Source organism: Tetrao urogallus (genome assembly GCF_951394365.1).
Source record: "Tetrao urogallus genome assembly, chromosome: 2".
NCBI lineage: Eukaryota > Metazoa > Chordata > Aves > Galliformes > Phasianidae > Tetrao > Tetrao urogallus.
The window spans coordinates 67,301,907-67,326,307 of NC_136814.1; the positions used below are offsets into that span (position 1 = coordinate 67,301,907).

The following is a 24,401-nucleotide window of genomic DNA, read 5'->3' on the forward strand; positions in this document are numbered from 1 at the left end:
GGCCTTTGGTGACTTCTAACTGGCTGTGGTCTGCCAGAAACAACAGCCCCAGCTGCCGCGCTCGGCCTCACGAGGCTGTGATCTATAACGTGCATTGTCTTTTTATGTAATGCATTTTATTAAACATCTTCTAAAGCTTACAAGTGTCCCCAGGACATAACTCTCCAGCACAAAGTACTGCCTTGCCAAGTAATGAAGTATGATTTATGGCGGTAACGGTTATCCTGGTGTTTTTTTTTTTTTAAATTATTACAGCAATAGCTCTGTCGAATATAGGAATATAACATGCTGCATTTGGCACGTTTATGACAACAGGGCTCTGGTTTTCTTAACTCCACAGCTCTGCATTGGCAGAATGTCAAATTCTTGAGACAGATGTTTAAATGAATTTTAAGAGGACAGTGAAATACTTTTAAAGCATCGTACGGCGCTGAGTGTCTCAATATGAGACGGCACGTTATTCCTGTAATGTTCAGGTAGAGGAGGCCAGCACATGGCCTTTCTGGTTTGGATCTCACTGCAAATGATGGGAGTAGCAAATGTCGAATTTGCTTTCGGAGGCATCCTCACATGTCGTTACTTTTTGGCTGGGGGTTTTGGGGCTGGACACTTGACCTCCCCCTTAGGTTTGGTTCGTGTTTGTATCTCAGTGGCGAGCAGTAAAAACAGATCCACATTTGTTTTGAATGCCGTTCCCACCACGCTGATACAGGGCTAAGTGGTCTCATGCTGACATTTTGAGTGTGTCATTGTGGTCCCAGTGGTTACGGTTTCAGGCCAGAAATGACAATCATTTGGAAAAATGTAAATGAGAACACAAGTCGTATATCTTAGAGGCAGATAGCGTTCAAGTATTTCCATTGAAACATTGAAAAAATAATTCAAAAAATCCAACTTTTTTCTAAGGTATTGGCTACAAGAGCGTGCCATAATGAAACACAACCAGGGTGTTCGGTGCTGGCATTGTTGTTCACCACTTTCAATCATGGAAAATCGGAGCCCACAAAAGCAGGAGTCAGCATTGTTGGAGACATCATCGCCGTCAGCGCACAGTGTGCTTGCGGCCGGGAGGGGAAGGCACCCTGCGACGCGGCTGTGCACGCACTCAGTGCAGAGACATTGAAGACAAGTGAAGCATCAGTAAAGCAATGAACACTTATATTTAATTTACATTTGACAATTTGCACATAAATAATGATGTAAACCAATACGTAAACATATGATAGTTTGTTGTTCTAGCAAAGTAAAAAGCCTGTTAACTTTGGTCAGAGTCTTTCTTAAGAGAGACAAAAAAAAAACCCCAAAACACTGTTGATTGTTGCTACATTCACATGTAAAACTTCTAAGGGAAGGGGGAAACAGTAAAGAGAAGTAACAATTCTTAAAGCTGATGCATATAAATTCTTGTAAAATTTGTATCAAATACAAGAAAGCACTACAGGCAAACATAGGAAAAGTGTGTGTCCAGTGACAGAGTAATGATACTTTGGTTTATCCTACAAGTAAGTACTATATTTATGAACTATTGCTACATTTAAAAGATGTCAGCCTCACAAGTTGCAGGAGTGGAAATGTAATGAACTGTAGTCCTTCAAAAGCTGTGTGTATGTCGGGATTGTTGAACCAAAGGCATTAAAATAAGATTCCACGGGGGAAAAAAAATCACCAAATACTGGATTGATGAAGCGGGAGACCTTACAATTTGTAACAGAAACAAACAAACAAAAAGATACACCTGGAAGGGAAGACTGCTAATGCTACCGAGATTGATGCGAGTTGATGATGCAACCCGTTAATGGCAGGGTACAAGGAGACTAGGGTGCTTGCTAGAGCTCACCCCCACTGACTTTCAGCCTACTCCTCTGTGCTCTGCGCTCACACCATGCGTGCGTAGTATTTGGCTTCTTTTCAGGTTCTTTTGGTTAAGTTTTCTGGTTGCTTGTTCTCTGCCCACCCGCCTCTTTCCCCCCAGTACACACTGCCAGGAGAGCAGGGCACCGAGGACCCCAATCCTGCAGACATGGTTCCTCCCCCTGACTTTGCCCAGACTCCCCATGCTAGTGATGTTTTTCACATCAGGTGTTTGCAAGTTCGGGCCCTGCAAGGACAGCACAGCCCTGCACATGTACTTGCAAGCGATAAATGCCTTTGTACAACCTTTTGGTTTTGAGGTCATTGGTAATATGCAAAACTGGATAACATCTGATTTTCACACTTAGATGAAAAATAGGTTTTATTACATGGTTTGGTTCACAACTTAACTGGTATAAATATATATACATATACATATATAGTATAGTGGTATAAATATATCTATAAATATACATGTACTCTTTGCTACACCTCAAATGTCACCATATCATCTTTGGGCTTAGCAAAACAAAAAGATAAAGGACGTGCATTCTATCTTTCCCTGTGCACATTTTGGTTTCTTCTCTAAAGTAGCAAAGCATTTAGATAAAACAGCATTGTCTGCACCACTGGACACAAGCACTGAGGTAATTGTTGTTCAACAACTTTGCAATGCCCTTTTCTTCTTTAATTAAATTAACCACAAAATGTACAAACACAAATACTGAGAAAAATCTGAGTTGTACAGGAAGGAAAAAAAAAAAAAAAATGTATGTGCCAGAAAAGGACTTTGTTCCCCACTTCTACACCCAGGCAAAGCGGGAGAGAAAAAACACATGTAAAACCAAACCCCTTATTTCTCAGGGAATCTGACCATTTTTTGTATCCCTGGAAGGCTCTGGCCAAAAACAAACCAAAAAGAAAAAGAAAAAGAAAAAAGAGAGAGAGAGAGAAAAAAAAAGAATCCTGCCGAAAATCTCCCTCGAGGCAGAATATTAAGAAGATTGGAATATTGGTGTGTTTGCTTTTAAACCATTATTGGGAACAAAAGCATGTAAGTGATATTTTATTTTGGAAGAGTCACTTTAAGCTGATGTGTTCCTTTGGTCATAAAGTGACGTGACAAGGTGTGGGGCTATAGCTGTTCTCTAAAAACCTACGGTATTGTCCATGCAGGTGTTTGCTGTGTCACATCTGTTCTGGGTAGAGCTGCAGGTAGAAGAACCTCTCCTGCCCTCAGAGAGGCTGGGGCAGCAGTTTCTTCTCTGCTTGCTGCTACCTTTTCTTTTTATTTTTTTTCTCCTTTTCAATCCCAATGGGGTGATTTGCACATAAAAGTATCCAGCATTTTTTTCAGACTGACTGATCTAGGATTCTGTATGTCAATGTCCAACTTTGGCAATAGAAAAAAAAAAAAACACATTTGTTTAAAAGACATTGGTACATAAAACATGGTTACTGAAACCCCAATCTTAGGTTCTTAAAACAGATGTGCAGAAAAAAAGTCTATGGAGAATGGCCATAAAACAAAAAATAAAAACACTTAAAGTAAAAATTACAATGAATTTTCCAGTCATTGTAAACATTTTTCTAATTATTGCTTTTAGAATGATAAATTGCATAATAAATTATGAAGTACTATCATTGAAAAAATAATTATGGATAGATGATTGTCTTTTAGTAACGGCGAGGCAACACGCAGTCCTTTGCCTCTTTTTATGCCCTGAGAAAACAGTAACTTTGGAGTTCCTTCTTTCAGCTGGAGAGCGTAGGGAAACTACTGTAAGCCAAGATTGCTTTGCAGCATTGAAACTATGTACAAGCAACTGCTACAGGCACCCTGACTTGCCAAGTCATAAATAAAAAAATCACTTTGCCAAAAAGTCTTAAGGGTCCATTGGTTCAACTGTTTCTTGCTTGACCTTTACAGGTAACAGAGGTAGTGGGTGACCGTGAGGCAACTTCATAATTGACATATCTGAAGACTCATAAAGGTTGCATCCTGAGGAGATAAGTCCGTTTCCCAGGTTCCTCTGTAAAGATACTTTGAGATTAGCTCCTTCCATTTCCCTTCTGAGCACGGTCAGTATATCCTTCTCCACGATGGACGTTAGGTCAATATTGTCCTCCACCTCTTCCAACTTGTCGGCATTGTCACTGATGTCGAACTTCTCGATCTCCTCGTTGATTCGGTTCAGGTCCTCCATCGAGAGGCCGGAGGCGGGGGCCACAGGGCAGTTGCCCTTCAGGTGGACCTGGAGGCTGCAGAGGTGAATGTAGCTCTTGTGGCAGTGGATGCATTTGTGGGGACGCTCCCGGGTGTGGAGACGTTTGTGCAGCTTCAGGTGCACAAACTGGGTGAATTTGGCTGGGCACAGCTTGCACTGGTAAGGCTTCTCTCCAGAGTGGAGCCGCAGGTGGGTTTTGAGATTGCTGGTGCTGCTGAACCGCTTGTGACAAACCTGAGGGGGGGTGGCAGAGAAACACCGAGTGAGTGGGAGGGGATTTCATGCTTTAAATCAGACACCTAGGAGGAGATGGCAGGATGAAGCAGCGGCTTTTTATATCTTCACACTTTCTCAGCGGGGGAAAAAAATCCCCAGCTTTTCTATTTTAAATATTGCTGAATAGCATTTTGAGTGTGGTGACGGCAAAACTGTATCAGGCAGATGCTGCCCTAGCAGGCTGAAGGCAACCATGCTGTTTCACAGACACTGGCATACCAGGGCTGGAAACAGCTGTGACATGGATGTGAATCCTGAGCAGTTGCCAGTTTGTCATGCAGCTCGCCACACGGGTTGTGCACAAAGTGCAAGGAGGGCATGGGCCCTGCTGTCCCGTCAGACTCCAAGGGGAGCTGTCTCTGTGTGTGTTACGTACCTGACACTCGTGGGGCTTCTCTCCTGTGTGTACCAGATAGTGCTTCTGGAGGTGAGCCAGCTGTGTGAAGCCTTTATTGCAAGTCTGGCATTTAAATGGTCTCTCTCCGCTGTGTACTCGGAGGTGCACCTAGGGAGAAACAAAGCAATTAACAATTGGCAGTTTCCAGTAACGCAACAAAAGTACTTTCAGATGTTTCCTAAAGTTAGCAGAAGCCTCTCACTGCCAAAATGCACTGCTACCTAGTTAATTAGGTGGCGTCAATGTTAAGGAATTGTCTCTGCAGCCGTGCTTTCTTGGTGGGGGATCAGCCCAGACTGGGATTAAGCCCAGACTGATCAGTAGCCTGCCAAGCACAAGAGCCTTGTCCCTGATTTTCCTAGAAGACTACAGGGAGAAATCAGAACCTTAGTCTTAAGTCTCCACCACCTACCTTCAGATTCGAGAGCTGGCCAAAGGTCTTGGAGCAAACGTTGCATTCGTACTTGATCTTCCCGTTCTGCTTCTTCAGTGGGTACGGGAGGGTTTTGTAACCAGTCACATTCCTCTTGCTTTTAATGAGATTCATGGCTTCTTCACCACCGGTGGCAGCCAACACCACTGAGGTAGGTTTAGGTTGCATTATGTGTTCTGAACTGGCTGCTGTACCAGCTGTGGGTGACCCGCTGGTGGGGCTGCATGGCTTGTCCTTCATGCTGGCAGCAGCGCCCGTGATAGAGAAGGCACTGTTAGGTGCTGGTATGAGGAAGTCCCTTGGATGATCGGGCTGCAGCAATCGACGGCCTCCTTCGCTGGGCAATGAGCTGGGGAGTGTGGTGGGGTTCAACATGTGGTGGGAAAGGCTACCTCCACTGAGCAGGTTGCCATAGAGGGGATACATCCGTGGGAAGAGATTGAAATTGTTGATGCCGTTGATATTGTTCAAAGCGCTCAGGTTATTACAGCTCATATTGAATGGAGGTAACAGAAATTTGGGATAGTGGGGGTTATAGGATGGTAGAAAGGCAGATGGGAGGTGGCTAGGGGGGGCGTATCCAGGATAAGAACCCAATCCTTCTGAGCCATAGGACCCGTTCAGGTAGGGGTATGACTCTCTGTGCTCTTGGGAAGTTGGTGCCAGAGGTGAAACTGTGACCCCTGGGCTGCTGTGAGGGCTTGAACTTTTTAAACTTTGGTCTGGACTGCTCCTCCCGGAAGGACTTGGTGTAGTAGATGACTGGATGGGTGAGTGAGTAATGTAGCTGGGTCTGTCCATCCCATATGCTAAGGAAGCTTTCAGATAGTCTTCTGGAATGTGAGGTCGGATCGGGTAGACAACTCGAGGGAAGAAACACCTCTCTGGGCTATAGTTCTTACGCAAATCATCCAAGTCCTTTTCTGGAGTAACCGGTGAAATGTTGGTCTGGAAGAAGTCTTTTCCTTTTGGAGGACTGGATTCCATTTTCAGGATTTCCTTCACACTGTGCTCCTTCTTTGGGACGCTCTTCTGATAGAGCTCATCTTTATCAGCACTGTGCTGCTTTGGATTAACGTGGGTTTGTGCTGAAATACAAAGACAAGGTAATTATTACTTAGATAAGCCACCTTCATTATCTCTTCTCAAAACACAATCTAACTCCTACAAGCTTAGTGGGAAGGACGCGCCACTGCCAGAGATAAAAATTCATTTAATTCACCAAAAAATTAACTTTTGTGCAAAAAAATGCCTGCTGGTATGAAGGCATTAACAAAAAAACACATTGTTAATTTAAGGGACAACTACTAGTTTGTACAGATCTGGACAATGATTCATTTGCAGAGCGAGAGTCTCCATTTTGCAAACTGATTTCTCTGTACTTTCCCCTTAAATTTGACCATCTGCTGGTATCTCTTCAAGCTGTACTTCTAGCAAATGTGGTAACAAGCATTTGCTCACAGTACAGGTTTACCAGAAGGACTTTACAGAACACAAGCTCCCAGAAATGTTCCTCGCTAAAATAACAAGGCATGACAAATCGGCTTTTGCCAAACCGCAGCAGTCACTTCACCAGCCAGTTCAATTACTTACAGTACCAAAAAGCCCATGGCTGGCTAGGATGAAAGCCTTCTTCAAAGAGAAGGTATTCTCCATCAGTAAACAGATCATTACTCATTAAATATACTGCTTAGGAACATCTACAACAAAGCAGACTATTTACTGCAGATCTCTGTGGCATTCAGTCTATGCAAAACTCCTCTGCTTACAGCTGTACTTTATAAAAAAAATGCTGAAGCAAAGCAAAAGAAAGCAAGACTGGTTGGCTCCAGCTTAAGTTGAAATGTACTTAAAAAAAAAAAAAAAAAAAGAAAGAAAGAAAAAAGAAATGTGCATTTAGAAGGAAATAGAAGCTAACATCCATTTGGCTCAGTTCAACACATACACAGATTGTTTGTCTGCATTCACAAATTCTACCTTCTTATCTGGACATAATGTAATACAAACAGACCACTGGAGGATAGAAAAAGAATTCTACTTGTATCTAATCTCCCAATAGTTATATAATCACAAAATGATGACTTGTAAGATGTTTTATTATAGGGGAAAAACTACAAGAAAGTTTGATGTTAGTGGTTAGCTACGTGCAAGGCTTTCCATCAGGAGATGCAAGTCAGTGCCGAAGGTACGTGACTCGAAAGGATCGCAGCCCTTCTGCCAAATTTCTGCTTTTGTGACTGACAGCTCTTCCTTTGCTAACTAGGCTGAGAAACAGTTGTTTCTAATTTCTGACAGACCAGCTAAACCCAGCGAGGAAGATGGAAACAGGCAATGACCACACCGCTTTCAACGCAGATTCTTTGCTTCACTATTCACTACCCTCACGGAATCTATCATTTGGCAACATTACCCTATAAGGCAAAGAAACAGCCATTTATTAAACGTATCCAAGAAAACAGCTGCTTTCAAAACATGTTCCTGCTCACAGCAACCCGCTTTTACAGTAGCATCTTTTTTGCTGGCAGCAAACATATCTAATTTGAGATATGCAGGCGGATCGTCTATGTTCAAGTTGCAACGGAATGCAATCGAACATAGACGTGGTCAATTAAAGTATTTGTGATCAAATACAGGACATGCTGTACAGCAAGCACATGCGTAAGTGTGCAGATGGCTTCCCAACTACTTTACTCAATGTTAATGTTTAATTCAGAGCTGTTTCAAAAATATACTGACAACAGGTCGTGTTGTCTGACATTAGAAATCATCCACTTTCCTTCTGTCATTCTGTCTGTACCATTTTCTAAATGCCCGCTCAGGTTTTGGGGTAGGACATGCAGGTCTGCTAGGTTTAAGAACCCCACACTGGCACAGTGGATAACATTATCTCCATCTCGTTATCAGCTGCCTGTCACCACGCCAGCCTCTCGGAGCAAACATTCCCAGTGACGCTATCAGCAACGGGATCGGAAGTATTGAAAGCTGGGCGGGGGGTGGGCTGGGAGAGGGAGGGACTTGTGAAGCCTCACAGCAGAATAAATAAATATCACCTTATCAGGCCCCTATCGGTTTCTCCGTGGGGTCTGTCAAGCAGGAAGTTCAAACTGACACTTTTCTTTTTTAAAGAACAAAACAAGTCCTGGGGGAGGGGAAGAGGAAGGAGAAGTGCCAGTGCTGCTGGAAAAGTGATAGAGAAACCCAGACGCCTCAGCTGGAGGAAGGGCTCTCTCTCACTGTCACAAGGGTAAAGCTGAGGGTGGGGAGGTACGTGCCTGATGTGCTGGAGAGAGCCCGTGAGGCGAGTCACAGAGAGGAAGCTCACGCGGAGAACTTTACTGCACAGCTGCCCAAGGGCCCCACTTGACAGACAGATAGTGGCTCTTTCTTTCCCTTCGAAGTTCCCAAGATAGCCTTCCCTCCTATTAATTTTCACGTGCAACAGAAATAGCAACATTTAAAGATTATTTTCCAACTCTTGACTGTGACAGCTCTCTTTAGCTTGGAGGTCATCTTTGCTCCATAAATCCCCCCCTGACTTCTTCCCCTACTACCTGAGCCCGAGGAAGATTTGGAACACCAGAGATCAAAATACAAACAAGTGTGTCAGCACCGTGTAAAACAAGAGAAGGTAATGTCAGAAGCCAAAGAGAGGTTCTGATGTTTTATGCTGAACGTGGATTTAAACCAGCCAGGGCTGAAACTGATTGAGAGGTTTATAACCTTGCTTACTGCTCTTAAAGGAGTCATGCTTCAAAGTTAGAGATATCTGTTTTTTACAAATAGATTTGTTTTATCTTGTGATTTTAGATTTAAATTGTTACTAATCACCATGTCTCTCCTTTACTATGCCTCTCTCTCCACCCCACTCCTCCCAGCACACACATATATAATAGATAAAGGCACACAATCTTCCAAGATCTGTATTGTTTCTGCGGTCAGGCAGGCACAGAGAAAAGAAGTTAATGACAAAAGAAGAACAATGCAGTTGCATTTGCAACTTACTGATCTGAGGGGGAAAAAAAACAACAGACATGCCTCCTTCGGAGCCTGATCCAGTTCTCACTGAGGTCAATAGATTATTTGCTCAGATCTGAGATTTGTGAGTGCGTGCGAGAGCAAAGGCGACAGAAATCCTGTTACTTTTAAGTATTAATGAAACGTGAGCAGAGGGGCTGCCTGAAGTTACACCAATGTGGGTGTTCCAGTTAGAGACGGCTGCCCTGCTGTCAGTTTTGCTCATTACTTGAGCTCCTAGCTATAAGCCTGAGAAAAGCTTCATAAAAACAATGGTCTGTTTTTTCTTAAAACTTGAAAAACGGTTGTAGGTAGACAGTAATTTCAATAGTAATTTCAGGAGTGAAATGGTACTGAACACTTCGAGTGGTGAAGCTTAATTACGCCGATTCACATTTTTGATCTAAATTAAGCACGCTTTTGCTAGTAGAAAGAGAACCTCGAAGTTGTGAAGTAGGCAAAACAAAGAGTGCTTCCACTCAAAATGAGAGTGGAGACCAACATTTAGAAGTCTATAATTCGATCATCCGTTTTCTAAATGTGTCCAAGGCAGTGTGACTTGCCTTTGAAAACGTTTTTTGCTCAAAGAATGACTTCAGAGATGCCTTCAAATAATCCTCAGTATTAAGTCAACTTCAGCCCCAAATTCTGGTTTTGCAGAGAGAACTTTGTATACAATTTGAAAACCATTTTCCTCAGCCCGTTTGAAGATTCCAGTAGGCACATTTTAAACAAATGCAGATGTTTCCTTTTGACCCAAACAGAAAAGCTTTAAAACCAGAAAGTGAAACTGACCATAAACAAAAGGAAAAGCAAAGAGCATGCGTTAGCTAACGACAAATTCACGAAGGTCACTGTAACGAAAGCAAGAATACACTGCATTTTAAAACCAAGCATTATAATCTTCACAGAATACAATAGATTCAGTAAAACCTCACAGAAACTGTTCACACAATACAAAAAATTGTCAAGTGTTTCCCAAATATGCAAACTGTCTTCCCTGAACTCAAACTTCTTTCTGAAACTTGACCAAAATAATGTCACCTGCCTGTGCTTGACCAATGAGACAAACATGACATGAATAGCAGGAAGTTGCACCACATGATTGCAATACGTGAACATTATTATCAAATAGTCATGACCTGAGTCAATGCAAATGTATTTTGTTTTTAGAAATAAAAAAACACTATTGCCCTCTCCACCCTTCTTTTCAAAATAAAGCTGTTATAATAAGTAGGAATGAAATGCTAGGTTATGTGGGATCCCTAAACAAATTTTCTCAGTTTGTTTGCTAATCCAAACACCTAGAATATCATGGTCGATTCCAATGCAATAAGGCTAAGAAGCACACCTAGAAGTTATCAGAATTGAGTATTTTGCTCTGTAGGACACAGTAAACTTGCCATCACACTTAAAACAATTTACTGCACAATGACAATGTCTGATGTCTCAAATCTTGATGAAAAATAACACTAGCAGTCTCAAAATAGGCAAAAAGGAAAAGGGAATGTGTTGAAACGAGACTCAGTTTCTTCCCCCAGGATGAAATGGAGTCTTGTTTCTACCACAATTGTGCAACCCTTGCAGGCACCCCAGCATCTACTCAAGGTTGTGCAGCTTCAATCAGAGCTAATCATGGCCGAGAAGGTAGGTGTGTGCTTCAGTGTCTGAAAGACTGGGTCAAAGGCCCCAGTTCAAGAAAACACACAGGGCACGGTTAAACCCGTAACTAAGAGCATGCCTAATTGCTGTCTTGGATCTAGATGCTTTCCTTCTACGGTGCAAATGAACTAATGCTGGAGAAGTTACCTTTAATTTGGAAATTTGCTGCTACAGAGGCAAGTAGATGTTATACGTGGATGTGTAAATATATTTATGCACCAAAGTGGTAGTTCTCTCATTTTTGAGGCCACTAATTACAGGAAATAATGCCAGAGAAATTCTCTGATACATTTTTTCCCTGGAGGTCCATCCCATTCTGGTACTTAGAGAGGATCTGAGGTGCTGAAGGTTAGGGCTGTGATCCCAAAGCCCCTGCGGCATCTAAAGCATCTGCCTATAGTTTAAGCTGGTAAAACTGAGGTGACACTGGATATTATCCATCAGTGTGCATCCCAGGCCACCCTCATCTCCACCAAAGCCTTCTGCACAACCAAAACATGGCAGAGGGATGGAATGGGGGCACTGTGGTCTACAAGTGCCACTGTCCTACGCTTCACTAGTGTGTGTCCCAGCAGAGAGGACCCCTGATGGGATCTGCACCTCAGCTTTGCCTTCCTTTTCCTCAGAGGATGCCAAAACCAGAAGCCAGGAGGTGGGAGAGAGGCGATGCTTGGCTGCTCCTCTGAGAAAAGTCATGCCACTTGAAACACCAAATTAGCTGGAAAGAGCTTTCCTGAGGGAGTGGCCAGTGGAAAGGTCCCTCAAGCACTGATCTCAGCCTCCACGACTGTGTTAAAGTGTTTTGATGGGGCAAAGCTCCATCTGCAGCCAGAGAGTCATGTGAACAACTTGGGCACAAACCGTCTGCAATTTCAGTCAGATTAACACACTGTGAGGAGGCCTGGGCCAAGCTCACGCTACAAAGAGAAGCCGGAGAGGCAGCGGGGGTGCTTGCTAATTTTAAATTTAACTACAAGAAGTAGTCTGGGAGGAAGGGGAAGAAGAAAGCTGCACGGTGCTGACATTTGCTTTAAACTCATCTGGTTCCAGTATTAATGTTAGAAAAACATCCCCACCCGCACGGCTGCTAGAGGCCTTGCAGTGAATAAGCATCTTTGAGAGACCTCTGGACTTTTTTTGTGTTTTTCTTAAGAAAGGGCACCAAAATGCTAAGGGTCCTCAATTCTTTACAGTATGTGAAGGGTTTTTGGTGTAATGGTAGGCCTCAGGCTTGAGCATGTTCATCATAAAGACAAAGGAAAAAAAATAAAACTGAGAGAGCTGTTACTGTCAGTGGAAGATGCTTAAAAAGAAAGGCAACCCTTGCTAATGTCAAGACTGAGCAACACAACTGTTGCTCAAGATCCAGTCACTTTTAGGTATTAAACCTACTTTTATTACAATGGGACATTCTATCTGTTCAAACAAACCTCATTTTGACATGAGTAAGAGTATCTGGGTAATTTGTTGACACTTAGCAAATAATACATTCCTTACTATTTCTGTAAGGTTACCTAAGGTGACAGAAGATGTAGGAAACTATGGCTGTATTTGTGTATCCACCCAGTTAGTGACCAGCCAGCTCTGGCTAGATCTTTGCAAGCTCCCCATCCATGGGAACTCTCAATACTGTTGACTCGTCCCACCTGCAGGCCCCACTGGAAATTCAACAGTTCAGCACGTCAGGAAATAAACTTGCACAGCTACTGGCAAAATGACATGCGTGCAAAGATGACAGAATCAGTGAGATATTTCTTGAACTGGGAATATAGCAGCACAAGACATTTCCCCCACTCCCTTCTCTTCCTCTTCCTTAAAAGAAAGCAAATTTTCTTCTATAGTGTGTTGTGTTTAGTAGTGAAAGACAAAGACCAAAAATCTGGTGAAAGGGAGACATTCATGGACAACAGATGTACTTTTGATTAATTTCAATCTGATGTCATTTTCATGATGCAGGGATGTATTTTAGCTCTAATGACCCCCAAAAGTAACACTGATATTTTATAACGGGCTGTTTGTTGCCAAATAACAGTAAACAGCCCTTTGTATTAAAAAAAAACAAAAAACAAAAAAAAAACCAAACTGATTTCAGTTTTGCTTCAAGTTTCAGCGTTGGTGCTGGCAGAAGGACAAAAGAATGCTCTGCTCAGTCTCAGAGCAGCTAACAAGAGGCAAGGACGCCTAAGAATTGAATAAGAAGTCAGCAGGAATTGCTCCTCCTCTTCAAGGGACTCTGGGTGAGATGCCACGCAGTGATTAATGCTCTGAGTAGAGCACTGAGGCTGGAAATGGTAAGAAACCACAGCGGAACCCAAAGATAAACTCCTGGAAATACCTCTTCCCCCGTGCTATTATTTTTGAACAGAAAATGAAAGCTGCACTGTGCAGCCAAGAAATGAGGACAGAATATACCAAGCAGAGAAACCAGATGAGAAGAACACATGAGGTTTGCTCCCAGAAGATAAGTAACTTTAGATGCCAGTCCTGAAGAACATTATATAGTCAACATTTTGTCAGATGTCTAGACAAAGTCATGGCACACAGCCACTTCCTTGTACAGTAAGGGCAGCACTTTCAGAAAATGACTGGACAGCTTTTAGTATATGCTATCAAAGCAGATTTTTGTTCAATACACTATGAGATCTGGACTTGAAAGTCTATGTGTGAACCAACATGTTCACATGCTATGGTTCTAAGGGAGAGGATATCTTCACGTTGCCTTGTCCAGAATTTCAGATAATACTCAGTTGCTGTTCTATAAAGAACAGTAACTGTTGAGATTTTTAGTAATCTGTTTACATTTGTATAGGCACAGGGAACTCATTCTGCTGTGCTTTTTTTTTTTTTTAATTCCCCTTTTCCACTCCAAGCTACCTACTGTGACACAACAGATGATGCAGCTGTGTAATTATAGAACTTATTATTAGATCACATAGGCAGAAGAGACATTACTAGCATTCTTTGTTTATACTGTAATGCACTTACTGAGGTTCATCATTGTCAGCTCTCTGGAGGAGGGATAGTGCAGCCTCTCTGCAAAGTCTCGGCAATACCACACAAGCAGCTCTTGGTTGGCAGGGATGGGCTTGATAGTGTAGAAGTAGATGTTCATTCCATTCTGACAGGCTGCCAAGTTCTGCTCCTGAACTGAGTAGCCAGGGTTTACATAACGCATCCAGTTGCTCTTGTCCTCATTAAATCCGTCAATGAAGTGGTGAAGTTCACCACTTGAATAGATCTGGAACAGAGAGGAAGTGCCTGTGAGTATATATATATATATATATATATATATATATATATATATATATATATATATATATGTGTGCATGATACTCAAAATGCATGCACAGAGTCCACAGTGGAAAAATGATGAGTTTAAAAAAAAAAAAAGGAAGCTTTCAAGAAAAAACTGAGCAAATATAGCAGATATTACTGAAGTAAGAGTTCAAGCTGGGTTTCTTCCCATTCCAATTACGATATTCCCTGTTTTAAGAAAAGAAATGCTTATTCAAAGGCAAGTACACAGTTACCTTTTCCATCTCTGCTCAGCTTGTGTAGCTCTGCTAGCATGAGCAAATCAGACACAAAATCTGAAACGCAAAGTACTCTCCCTGCCTGAGTCCTTTTCCTAGTGCTATGATCAACAACTGGGTGATACTAATGATTGCAGGTCTGGGTGCATGCTTGCATTAATGCTTTGAGTCACCTGTGTATAAGACTGACTGGCTGTGCTACGTCAGAGTCTTTCTCACCTTTTTCTATGGCCTCTGTACTTGCAGTTTCCTACCACCCCCGCCCAAAGGTTTAAACTATGCAAACATCCTCCACCCCCCCCCCCAGAGTCCTAAAGCAACACTTGCTCACAGTTGGACTGTAGCCCTTTTGTAAGAAGGCTGGGCGAGGCAGAGATGAACTTCACCTGCCATAACTCAGCGAAGACCTGGAAAGGGGCCAGTCCATGAGAAGTCACTTTTCCTATCAAGGGACACGCTCTGACTTGTCCATGGACAGGAATGAATATGTGGAGCTATACACTGCTCTGTAGCTTGGGGGAGAAAAAAGTCCCAGGCACTGGGAGAAGTTACTTGTTTCTTAAAGTGGGAAGAATAGGAGAAGTACTAAGAAAAAAAGAAAAAAAGGAAAAAAGCCTCCAGGAGATACGTCTGTTCCGGACACATCCCTTGCTCTCAGGGAGAACTGGCTCCACACTGGATGAAACGGAGTTCCCCAGCTTGCAAATTAAATGACTGGGCACATGAAAGGGAACAGCCTGCCCCGGTGACAAGCTTCCTTGGGCAGGAAATGCCTCCAGAAGGGGAGACACAGCTTGCTGCAAGAAGGAGAATGCTGGGCGGCCTGCTCTCGCCTTAGCACCCACACCATCCGATGGGCATGCCAGGCCTGCCTCCCGCCTGGACCTCTCCTCGTTGCCCTGACAGCCGCCGGTGATGAGGGGCGAGGCAGCCTGGCCCTTTAACACGGGCCATAAACACCAGAATCACTTTCTTTACGAGTAACTTCCTGTAAACTGAGAAGGGGGAAATACATGTGGCCTCATCAAAGCGGCCTGCGAGAGATTTTGCGGTGTGTTTGTTATGAGAAAATGGAAGGGAGATGGGTGAATTTCTGCTGTCTCAAGAGGAGCCGTCAATTTTCTCCGCTCGCCCCAGCTCGCAAACTTCCAGGAACAGCGCGGGGCCGCAGCGCACAGCGCCCGCCCTGACTGAGTGCTCCCCAAGGCCAGCATGGGATGGCACAGGGCCTGTGCCCCCACCACCCTGGCTTAGTTGCCCCGCTGGGCTCCCACTTCTTCTGGGTAAGAAGAGAGCAGATGTGCTGAGTCACAGCGCGGTTCCCAGAAATGACGTCTGCCCCGCTCCCCTCGAGCATCCCCCCGCGCACTGCAGATGTTCCCGCTCCCACCAGCGAGCCAGGCGTGCCTTCAGCAACATGTGGGAAGTTATCTCCCACAATTTCCTTTGCATATGCATGCCTGCTTCAGTCCCATAGGAAAGAATTCATCTTCAGTGCAGCAATATATCTTGAACGAATCAAGAGATTACAGCAGAGAATTTAATGATGCTTATATGGCTCCTAGGATATTATTTCCAAGGATCCCCTCGCTTAAAATCACATCATGAAAATGATGTCATCTTCCCCGCTGCCATGTATGAATAAAGCAAGATGGTGAGCAGCTCTGATCCCAGAGTCCTCTGTATTACAAACCACTGGCAGGGCTAGGGCCAGCACACTGATCTCTTCCTATGTCAGACACAAGCTCCAAAAACTTCAGCTAAAAGAAAAGTGCTGTAGCGCAATGAATGTGAAAGCAGCTGCATGCTTTGTACAAACACTCATGCAAATAAACGGCCTGTGCAATGCTGCACTACATTGCATGAGGATGATCAGAGAAAACCAAAATGATGCAATTAGCTAGGAAGAACTGTGCTTGCCCTGAGTTTCACCTGGATGTGAGGTTGCGATGTTGCTATGTGGCAGGGAGGCACCTGGGCACAGAGGCTTGGATGTGCTCCCAAATCCACTGATTTAGACGCAGCCTAATTGGCTAAAGGCGGCAAAACAAATCCGTGGAAAAAATGGGGATTAGAGAATGTTCCCTAAAAATTAATAATGGGTCTGTAAGGAAACTGAGGATTATGTTAACTGATAAACTGGAGGTATATTCCTCAGCATGGAGTTTCATGCCAAAACGAGTTGGCTGATGCTCCCTTCCAACTTATAATACTGAACAAAAATTAGGCATTGCCTCTAATGAATTTGCCCTTAATGAATTTTCACTAGGATTCACGGCTTCTCTTTCTGAAGCACACTAGAAAAGCCTACAGCTTGAATTGTACATGCTGAAGATCACCACCTCTGTGCTACAGCAGTTCTATTCAACACCAGGAAAAAATACCCTAAAAGATACCATGATTCCAGAGAAAAAGATGATACAGTACTTTCACAACTTCCTCATAGCTACAAAAATCAGGTATACATGACATTTGCATAAACAAGAATGAATTTCTACTGCCCCTACAGCAAGCAGCAGAATTATTTCTTTATCCCATCAAGTACCGATCTGCTTCAGAGGACAGAGCCAGGAAGGGCTGGGTATCTTCCTTGCTCACTCCACCTACACAGCCCCTACATTCAAGACAGGCAGGCTCTTACTCAGCTTAACTCACCACATTCACCCTGCTCCTCTCTGGCAGTGGCACACAAAAGTTGCCCCCTGCATTCGCACAGGTCTGAAGCAGGAAGTGACCCAGCTTTTCAGCTGTACTCATTTAGCGATCTGCTTACTGCAACAACATGGTGCTGTTTTTTCCTGCTTACCCGCCAAAAGTATTTTCTGTTCGCATTCTTGGGAACCGTATCGCTGGTATAGATCTCTCCTACCAGGGGTCCAAAGCGTGTTCCTTTTGGGATGTACTCTTTGCTTATAACTCCAGTGACCTACAAGAAGAGCAGCACAGGATCAGTCCATTGCCAGCAAAAATTGATAATTCTTTCTTCCTCTCCCCTGCCCCACAAACTTAGAAAGTTAAACAACTAATATATGAAAATTTTTAGTGGCAGGTCAGCAAAACAGAAGTACTTAGCAACTGTACTGGATATGAGACGACCAGCTTTGTTAGACACTAAAGTCTTACCGAGACAAGTCTTACCGAAGCCAAGGATGAACACTGCCTGAAAAATGTGTTTTGTAGAAATACAGGAAGAAACAGTAAGCAAAATATATAGAGATTGTCAACTTCGTAAGTTACTTTTCCTATTAAAAGGCAACCTCTAAAGCCTAGTTCCAGCAAATAAAAATATTCAAGAACTATCAATCACTTTGCTGCTACACAGCCAGTTACAGTTAAGAATTGGAATGACTGCCTCTCCAGGTCAAAGTGAAACTTTACCCCTACTCCTCTTACTCCACACCCCTCCTCATAGCTAAAAGGAGAAAAACAAGACCTACAATTCTCTCATCAGTAGTGGCATACAAAGGAGAACACGAAAATGGCAGTGTGACATGTACTCACAGATCACCCTCTTTTATAAAAAGGAGGCAGCAGTTCCGGTAACATCTGACAAGTGGGTTTGGTCAAAAAGGCGTAAAGGTTTTGATGAAAATGCTCCACTGCTAGGTCTAAGAAATGTACTCTACTTGCTCAGCTTCCTTCTTGACAGTAATTACACCAAAAAAAGTCACTGACCACAAATCAGGAAGCAATTCATCATTATTCAGAAGAACGTGCCTTGGAGTAACCCTTTGCAAAACACTGCTGAGTTATTGGTTTTGTTCCTCTCTGTTTCTCACCAATCTTCCTAAATTTAATACATCCAAAGAACATTTAAAAACAGAAATTCTGTAAACCAGAAACCCAAGACTATACAAGATTGATCCTGCTGCTAAGACAGTGGAGAGAAAGGATGTTAAAAAGCCCATCAACCTGGTATTATAACGAAACCTTCATGGCAAAACATATTAATCGTGTTTCCTTCATGCATCTTGCCACTTAATAACTGTCTTTTTGCTCATCAGGATTTCAGCAAGACAGCAACAGCAGAGTTTGTTGATAAACACTGAGTATGGGGATTACTGCTGTCTGTACCCAGCAAGGAATAAACATTCTTACCAAAGCAGATTAGCAGTCACCAAACCCTGCAGTTAGCTCACTTCAGAGAGCATTTCATTTTCTTTTTACCAGTCCTTCACAGCAGAAGATGGTAAAAACCTTGAACTGCAGACAGCACTTCACAAATTAGCTAAACCTTGTGATTTTCTCATGGTACATTTTCTTCTATTGCATCACCTTCAGTGTGAGAAAGGGAGAGACAGAGAAGTACTTGTCTGTGTATTGGTTAAGATTAAAAATCCCGGTAACCAACTAATGCCTGGCATAATTTCATGTGAGATGTCAAAATAAAGGGAACAAATAACAGCCCAAGCATCAAGGAGATAATCCACCCGGAAACAGATTGCTGGGTGTATGTGGTGTGGTTGTTGTTCATGCTTGTCTGTATTTTAACATGTTTCAGAACACCACAAAACAAATTAAATGTCAACAGTAGAGGTAGTTAAATGCTCCATTGATCTGTGCATCTGGACTGAAGAGACAAAAAAGGGACTTCCAGAAATTTTCCTACACCTACCACAAGCTGAAACAAGCTCAGTGGCTCAGTTTTATTTTTGTCTTGCTTGTATTTTTTCTCATAGAGAGCTGAAAAAGGCAGATGTTCTTCACATCTTCCCCATATATCTTCATTTACATCCATCTGCCCTCTCAAGAGAAGTTCATTACCAAGATACTGCATATTCTACCAGTTTGACTGCAAGGTAGCAGGTTTTTTTTTCACGGTTTTAAAATATCTTGCCCTTAATTAAAACGACTTTAATGAAATTCTCAGAATCTCTAGAAATCACTCCTTGAACCAGTCAACTTGAAACACTCGCTGTGCACTGGCACCTCTGACACAGCAGATGCTTTTTGATATCCACTTCCATAGAGCGTTTGCTTCCTCCCCAGAACACAAGGACAGCTTCTCACTCCCTACTATCAGAAGGTGATTTTGGCAGAAGTTCTAGACGTGTGTGCTTGCTCTGCTGAATCAGACTAAAGCTGCCCAGCCGATCTTGAACCAAGAGTGGCTTTCTGGTACCAGTGTCCTCAGGAGTCAGTGCTGGTGTTGGTGCTGGAGCAGGGCTGCCTTCTGGGGGTGGGGACCATCGTGCCAAGCCAGCACCAGGCTCCAGGCCGCCATCAGACCCTTGCACAGCCAAAAGGGTGTGGCTTTGGGATTAGCTTAACAGGAGCCTGCAGAGTGCAGAGCTGCTCAGGGCTGCAGCTAAACAGTAATGGAATTGCGTGACCAGACTGAGGGGAAGCTGGCTGCAGGCTGCCAACAAGCCATTGCAGAGAGGCATTTCAGACTTGTGTCCACCAGGTGTCCTTCAGCACATTTCTCCGTCTTGTGAGACCTTTCAAAGCAGTCTCATGGCAGGGAAGCAGAGAGGAGTGTGGCCTGAGTTCTGCTTGCACCGTTATAAGCCTTCTACCCTTACACAGCCCCTGCAAGCATGCCAAACTAACCTATGCAGTAAGCGAGCAAAACGCTATTTGCACAATGTTATCTTCTTTACTGACACTTATCCCCTCTCTCTTTAAGCTATAGCCTCTTAACAACTATTAGCACTCTCCCAACTGTGCCACAGACACGTCCTTCCTTTCCGTAAAACATCATTTGTACTGTGAGGACTAAACCAAACCCGATATGGCTCTATGATTCTATGATCCTAATGCACTGGCCGAAGCTGGAAGGAGCTTCCGCTCCTTCGCCATGGAACGCACATGAGGGCCCTGCTGGCCTTAAGGAACAACGGCTGCACCGTGGGGCTGCATGGCAGGGAGCACCCAGCCCAGAGTGGCCACGGCCCTGGAACTGACCAGGGTCCTAATGCGGTGCGAGGGCTGAGCTGCCATCATCCCACTGGCTGGGTGCTGGGCACGGCAGGGCTTTCATTCTTCAGCTGGCCTGAGGGGAGCCCATCCACTGGATGCTTTATGGGCAGCACTGGCCTCACCGCTGCCTCAGCACATCTGTCAGCAACAGCGGCCAGTGTGCAGCACGACAAGCCCGCAGCTCCCACACAGAAGAGAGCAGCGCTGAGCGTGGATTCACTGTTAGCAAGGGCTTTAAAAGACCAGCACTCCTACAGCTTTGTTTGTAGTGAGAGCACTGAAATAAATGACAACTCCGACGGATTCCTACAGAGGAGGATGTCTTACAACGGGACCAATAGCTTTAAAGGAATAACAAAAACACAACAAAACGTTAAAAAAATTAAAAATCTTACCGGCTCCAGTGCTCTGTGAAATAGCAGTATTTTCCAGATGCAAATCAGGACAAGCCATCATGTGCTTTAGAATAATGGTGATTTTTCTTAACTCCTAGGTCTACAGTTGCATAAACCCACTTAAAATTAACTCTTCATTCAGTTAACACTTTCTAAAAGTGCTGCCAGAAGAGGAGATGTTTTCGGACTGCTTCCTTACTGATCATATATGAAAGAAATAAAAGCCTGACAGCAAGTGTGAGGTACATTGGTAACAGCTCCAAATCACTGCCTCAAAACAGCATCCACTGCTGAAGAGCTTCCTTATCAGAGACACGCAACAAGTTATTGGCTCACTGAGATCTGTTCTCGCTGTCAAGAGCACAGGATGGGGTGCCAGGACAGGGCACTGGCAGAATTCAAGGCCGCCAAATAACTGCCAGGTGATGTCAAGAAGGGCTGTTTGGGCTATAAGTGAAGCCAAAGGGAAAAATTACTGAAAAAAAAATGTTTTGAAATGAAAAAGATTATTCACATATGGCCTTCTTGAGTGTGATTTTGGCACTGTGTTTTGTCCATTTTTGACAAGTGCTAAAACTGGAACAAAGATAAATAATTCATGCATAGGAATAAATAAATGACTTCACGTAAATCTAGCAGCCCAGAATGTTACGAGCAGTAGTAATTCATTTTTTAAAATGCTGACACATACTGTGAACTCATAACGAAAAATGCGTCCTTCAGAAAAATCCCCAATCGAGATCCAAGAATAAACAAGAGTATGATGTGTCATGGACTCTCGCAAATTCAATAAGCTCTTACAGAGGCACTACTCACTTCACAAAGCGTGCGAGGAAAAGAAACACAAAAAGCAGCCCTCCCCAAACAGCAGCGCTTGTACTTCCTCCCTCCTAGGCAGGCACGCAGTACTTTTCCTTCTCCAAATGGAGATACAATGCTAATCATGTCAACCACATGATCTAATCATGACAGTATTTAGCATTTCACAAGCGGTGTATTAGACATGTTTTTGTCAATAAATTGACTCAGCATTTAAAACTCTCAACCAGACGAAGCCACAGTTCTCCTGAAAGTTAACAATGAAGACAGCTCACATCTGAGATCCGCTGGCAAACACGCACGCAAGCATCCCCCAACGCCTCACCTCAGACTTTTGCAAGTGAAAAATCCCACCCTATCGCGCCGTCAGAACTCTGGTGGTTTTCCATGAGGTCAAAACCAGAGCCAGGCTCCCCCTGTGACCCCACAGATGCCAATGCGTAAGAGAAACACAGACCCAATTCTGACCCCACCGAACAAAATCAAGACTTATAAGGTAGATACAAAAAAATAATGCTTCACGTCAGGAGCCGTGAGAGGACAAACAGGCTGTGCCACACGCAGCTATCTCACCCCGCAGACAAGAAGCAAACAAGTGACCTGTCCACACAGTTGCAGCACCAGACCTTTCACAGAAAACAAGCAAGTCCCTTTCTTACAGAGCTACATTAGAAACAGACAGGGCTCCTGAGTTCCTATTGCTCTTGCCAGAAGGTGCTATTCAGCGCAAATAAATGAGCATGGGGAGCTCTGGAGAACAAAAGGAGGATGTCCTATATTCAGACTCCCACTAGCAAGGAGCTGTGCGGGTCATACTTGACAGGGAAGGACTTGGAACCCTTCAGCAACTTCTCCTTCCCCCCACCTCCTGTACAGCAATCATAGCAATCCTCCCACCTCAATTCACTGAGCTCAGCTATAGCACAAGAAAACTGCATGCTGATGATTCCCAACACAGTGCTGGGAATTCTGAAAGCTGCTTGGACAACCACTACCGTGGCTGCAGATCCAAGCCTGAGCTGGGCAGTTAGTCCCCAGCTGGCTGTCTGAGACCTGTGCCACAAGCCCATCCTTCAGCCCAGAAAGCTCTCTGCATCACACAGTGAAGCTACGGCATTCTCTCTCCTCAAAGTCAGATGCATCTCATGATACAGTGAGGCAAAACAAGGTTTTGAGCTTTTTTTTTGGGAGCGCGTCCTTACTCTGCCAAGTTCTGCAGGGCAGGGTAGGGCAGATGGGAAGAGAAGAGCAATCTTACATGGGAATTTAGCTTTAACCTCTTAGCAAACCTACCAGGCATTGTACAAGGCACTGCCAAACTCGATTCCACAGTGCCAATACCCTCCAGCTGGGGGTCCAGCCCTATTTGTGCATGCAGGACTAAACAAGTACCTGCTTTAGAAGGAAACATTTGATAGACACAGATGAGTGTATTTCTCCTCAGCTCTGTGGTCAGTGCGTTTAGCCAAAGCAGAAGCACAGGTAATAGCTGCCACACCACCAGTCTCAGCACAAGGAGAAATGAAGGGTTGTCCCTTGGGTTATTACCCTGCTGAACATCACACCTAGCTATAATAGCTACTCTATAGGAAGGAGTAAACACAAAACCAAATTGCTCATCCGGGCTCATTTCTTTCCAGCCCTTCTGAAACAACAACAAAGAATGCACCCACTCCAGGGACACGGATAGGACGGACTCGCACAGCCAGCTACCAGTGAAGATGCTGTCCCAGATAAACACAAGTCAATCTGAGCTATGGCTATCCTGCTGTCCAGCTTACTGAGTCACCTCCTCAATCAATATGCCGAATTGAAGAATTTAGGAAGTCGGGACCATGGCGAGCTCACGAAAAGAATAAAGCAATTTCATAACCAAAGGGAAAACAAAAAGAAATAATTAAATACATTTCCAGGAATTTGTGTTGTTTTTTTTTTTTTTTTTTTCCCTCTACTTTTTTTAAAGCTATTTATTGGACAACTGAGGCACTTTAATCTCTGTGCCAGAAGCAATGAATGGTCCTGGCAAACAGCAGTCAAGAAATTGGCACAGGGAACCACCCCGCAGTTTAAATATGCTTATTCAGATGCTGTTCAAATTGTGTGAAAATTTAACTGTTTGTGAATTGGCTCAAAGCCGGGTTCAGAGACAGGCTGGACGCGATTCCCAGTGCAAATACCACACGACAGATGCCCCGTCCACTGTTTCTTAAAAGTATCGTGAGAGTCCCATCTTAAAAGCCAGTGGGCAGCACTCGGTGGTGGCGTAGCGTGCATGAGTAAAGAAGGGAAGGCAAGGCGAGCGCACACTTTCCGAAGCCCCGTGGTTTGGCTCGTCTGACTCCAACCTTCCCCGGGCACCGCCGCTTACCTCTTTGCAGTTTGATGCGTATTTGAAAGTCAAGTTCCTTGGCAAGGAAGCCTCTGCCTGAGTGAGGGTGCCTCCATCGGCACTGGGGTCCCATGGGTGGTCATTGACGATGTATGTGCACTTCTCTTCGAAATCGGCCTCCGTCCACAGGGTCATGTCAGCATCCTCCATGTCCATTTTCATTGTCCACTCTCTCCCTTTCACCAGATTCTTGAAACTCACAGCGTCCGAGCTACACTGTGTAGCAGCCTGGAAAATAAGAAAACAGCCTTTAATCCTCATTGTCCTTCAGTGTTGTGGTTTCCGTTGAGACAGCGTGACTAATGCAGCAGTCTGTGACACTTTAAAAGCATATGCAGGATAGCTGGTACAGTTGAGTAATAGCCAAAAAGCAATGTAAACGAAGCTGCGCTGGCTGAAGCAGCGCCTTGAAATGCCTCGGTCATAGCGAGGAGGCAACCAAAACAAAGAGGAAAAAATCCCCAGGCTGACAACCGCTGTAC

At 44.0% G+C, this 24,401-nt stretch overlaps 1 protein-coding gene across 1 annotated transcript; it reads right to left on the reverse strand.

Moving 5' to 3' along the window:
- Positions 1-3,737: 3,737 nt before the first annotated feature.
- Positions 3,738-24,180, reverse strand: PRDM1 (PR/SET domain 1; the record flags this gene model as incomplete). The annotated part of the gene is made up of 6 exons (XM_079550119.1): positions 3,738-4,313; positions 4,732-4,860; positions 5,165-6,273; positions 13,847-14,099; positions 17,201-17,320; positions 23,899-24,180. 6 exons carry the CDS (start codon positions 24,178-24,180, stop codon positions 3,738-3,740), a joined length of 2,469 nt encoding a protein of 822 aa, XP_079406245.1.
- Between the last annotated feature and the right edge of the window lie 221 nt (positions 24,181-24,401).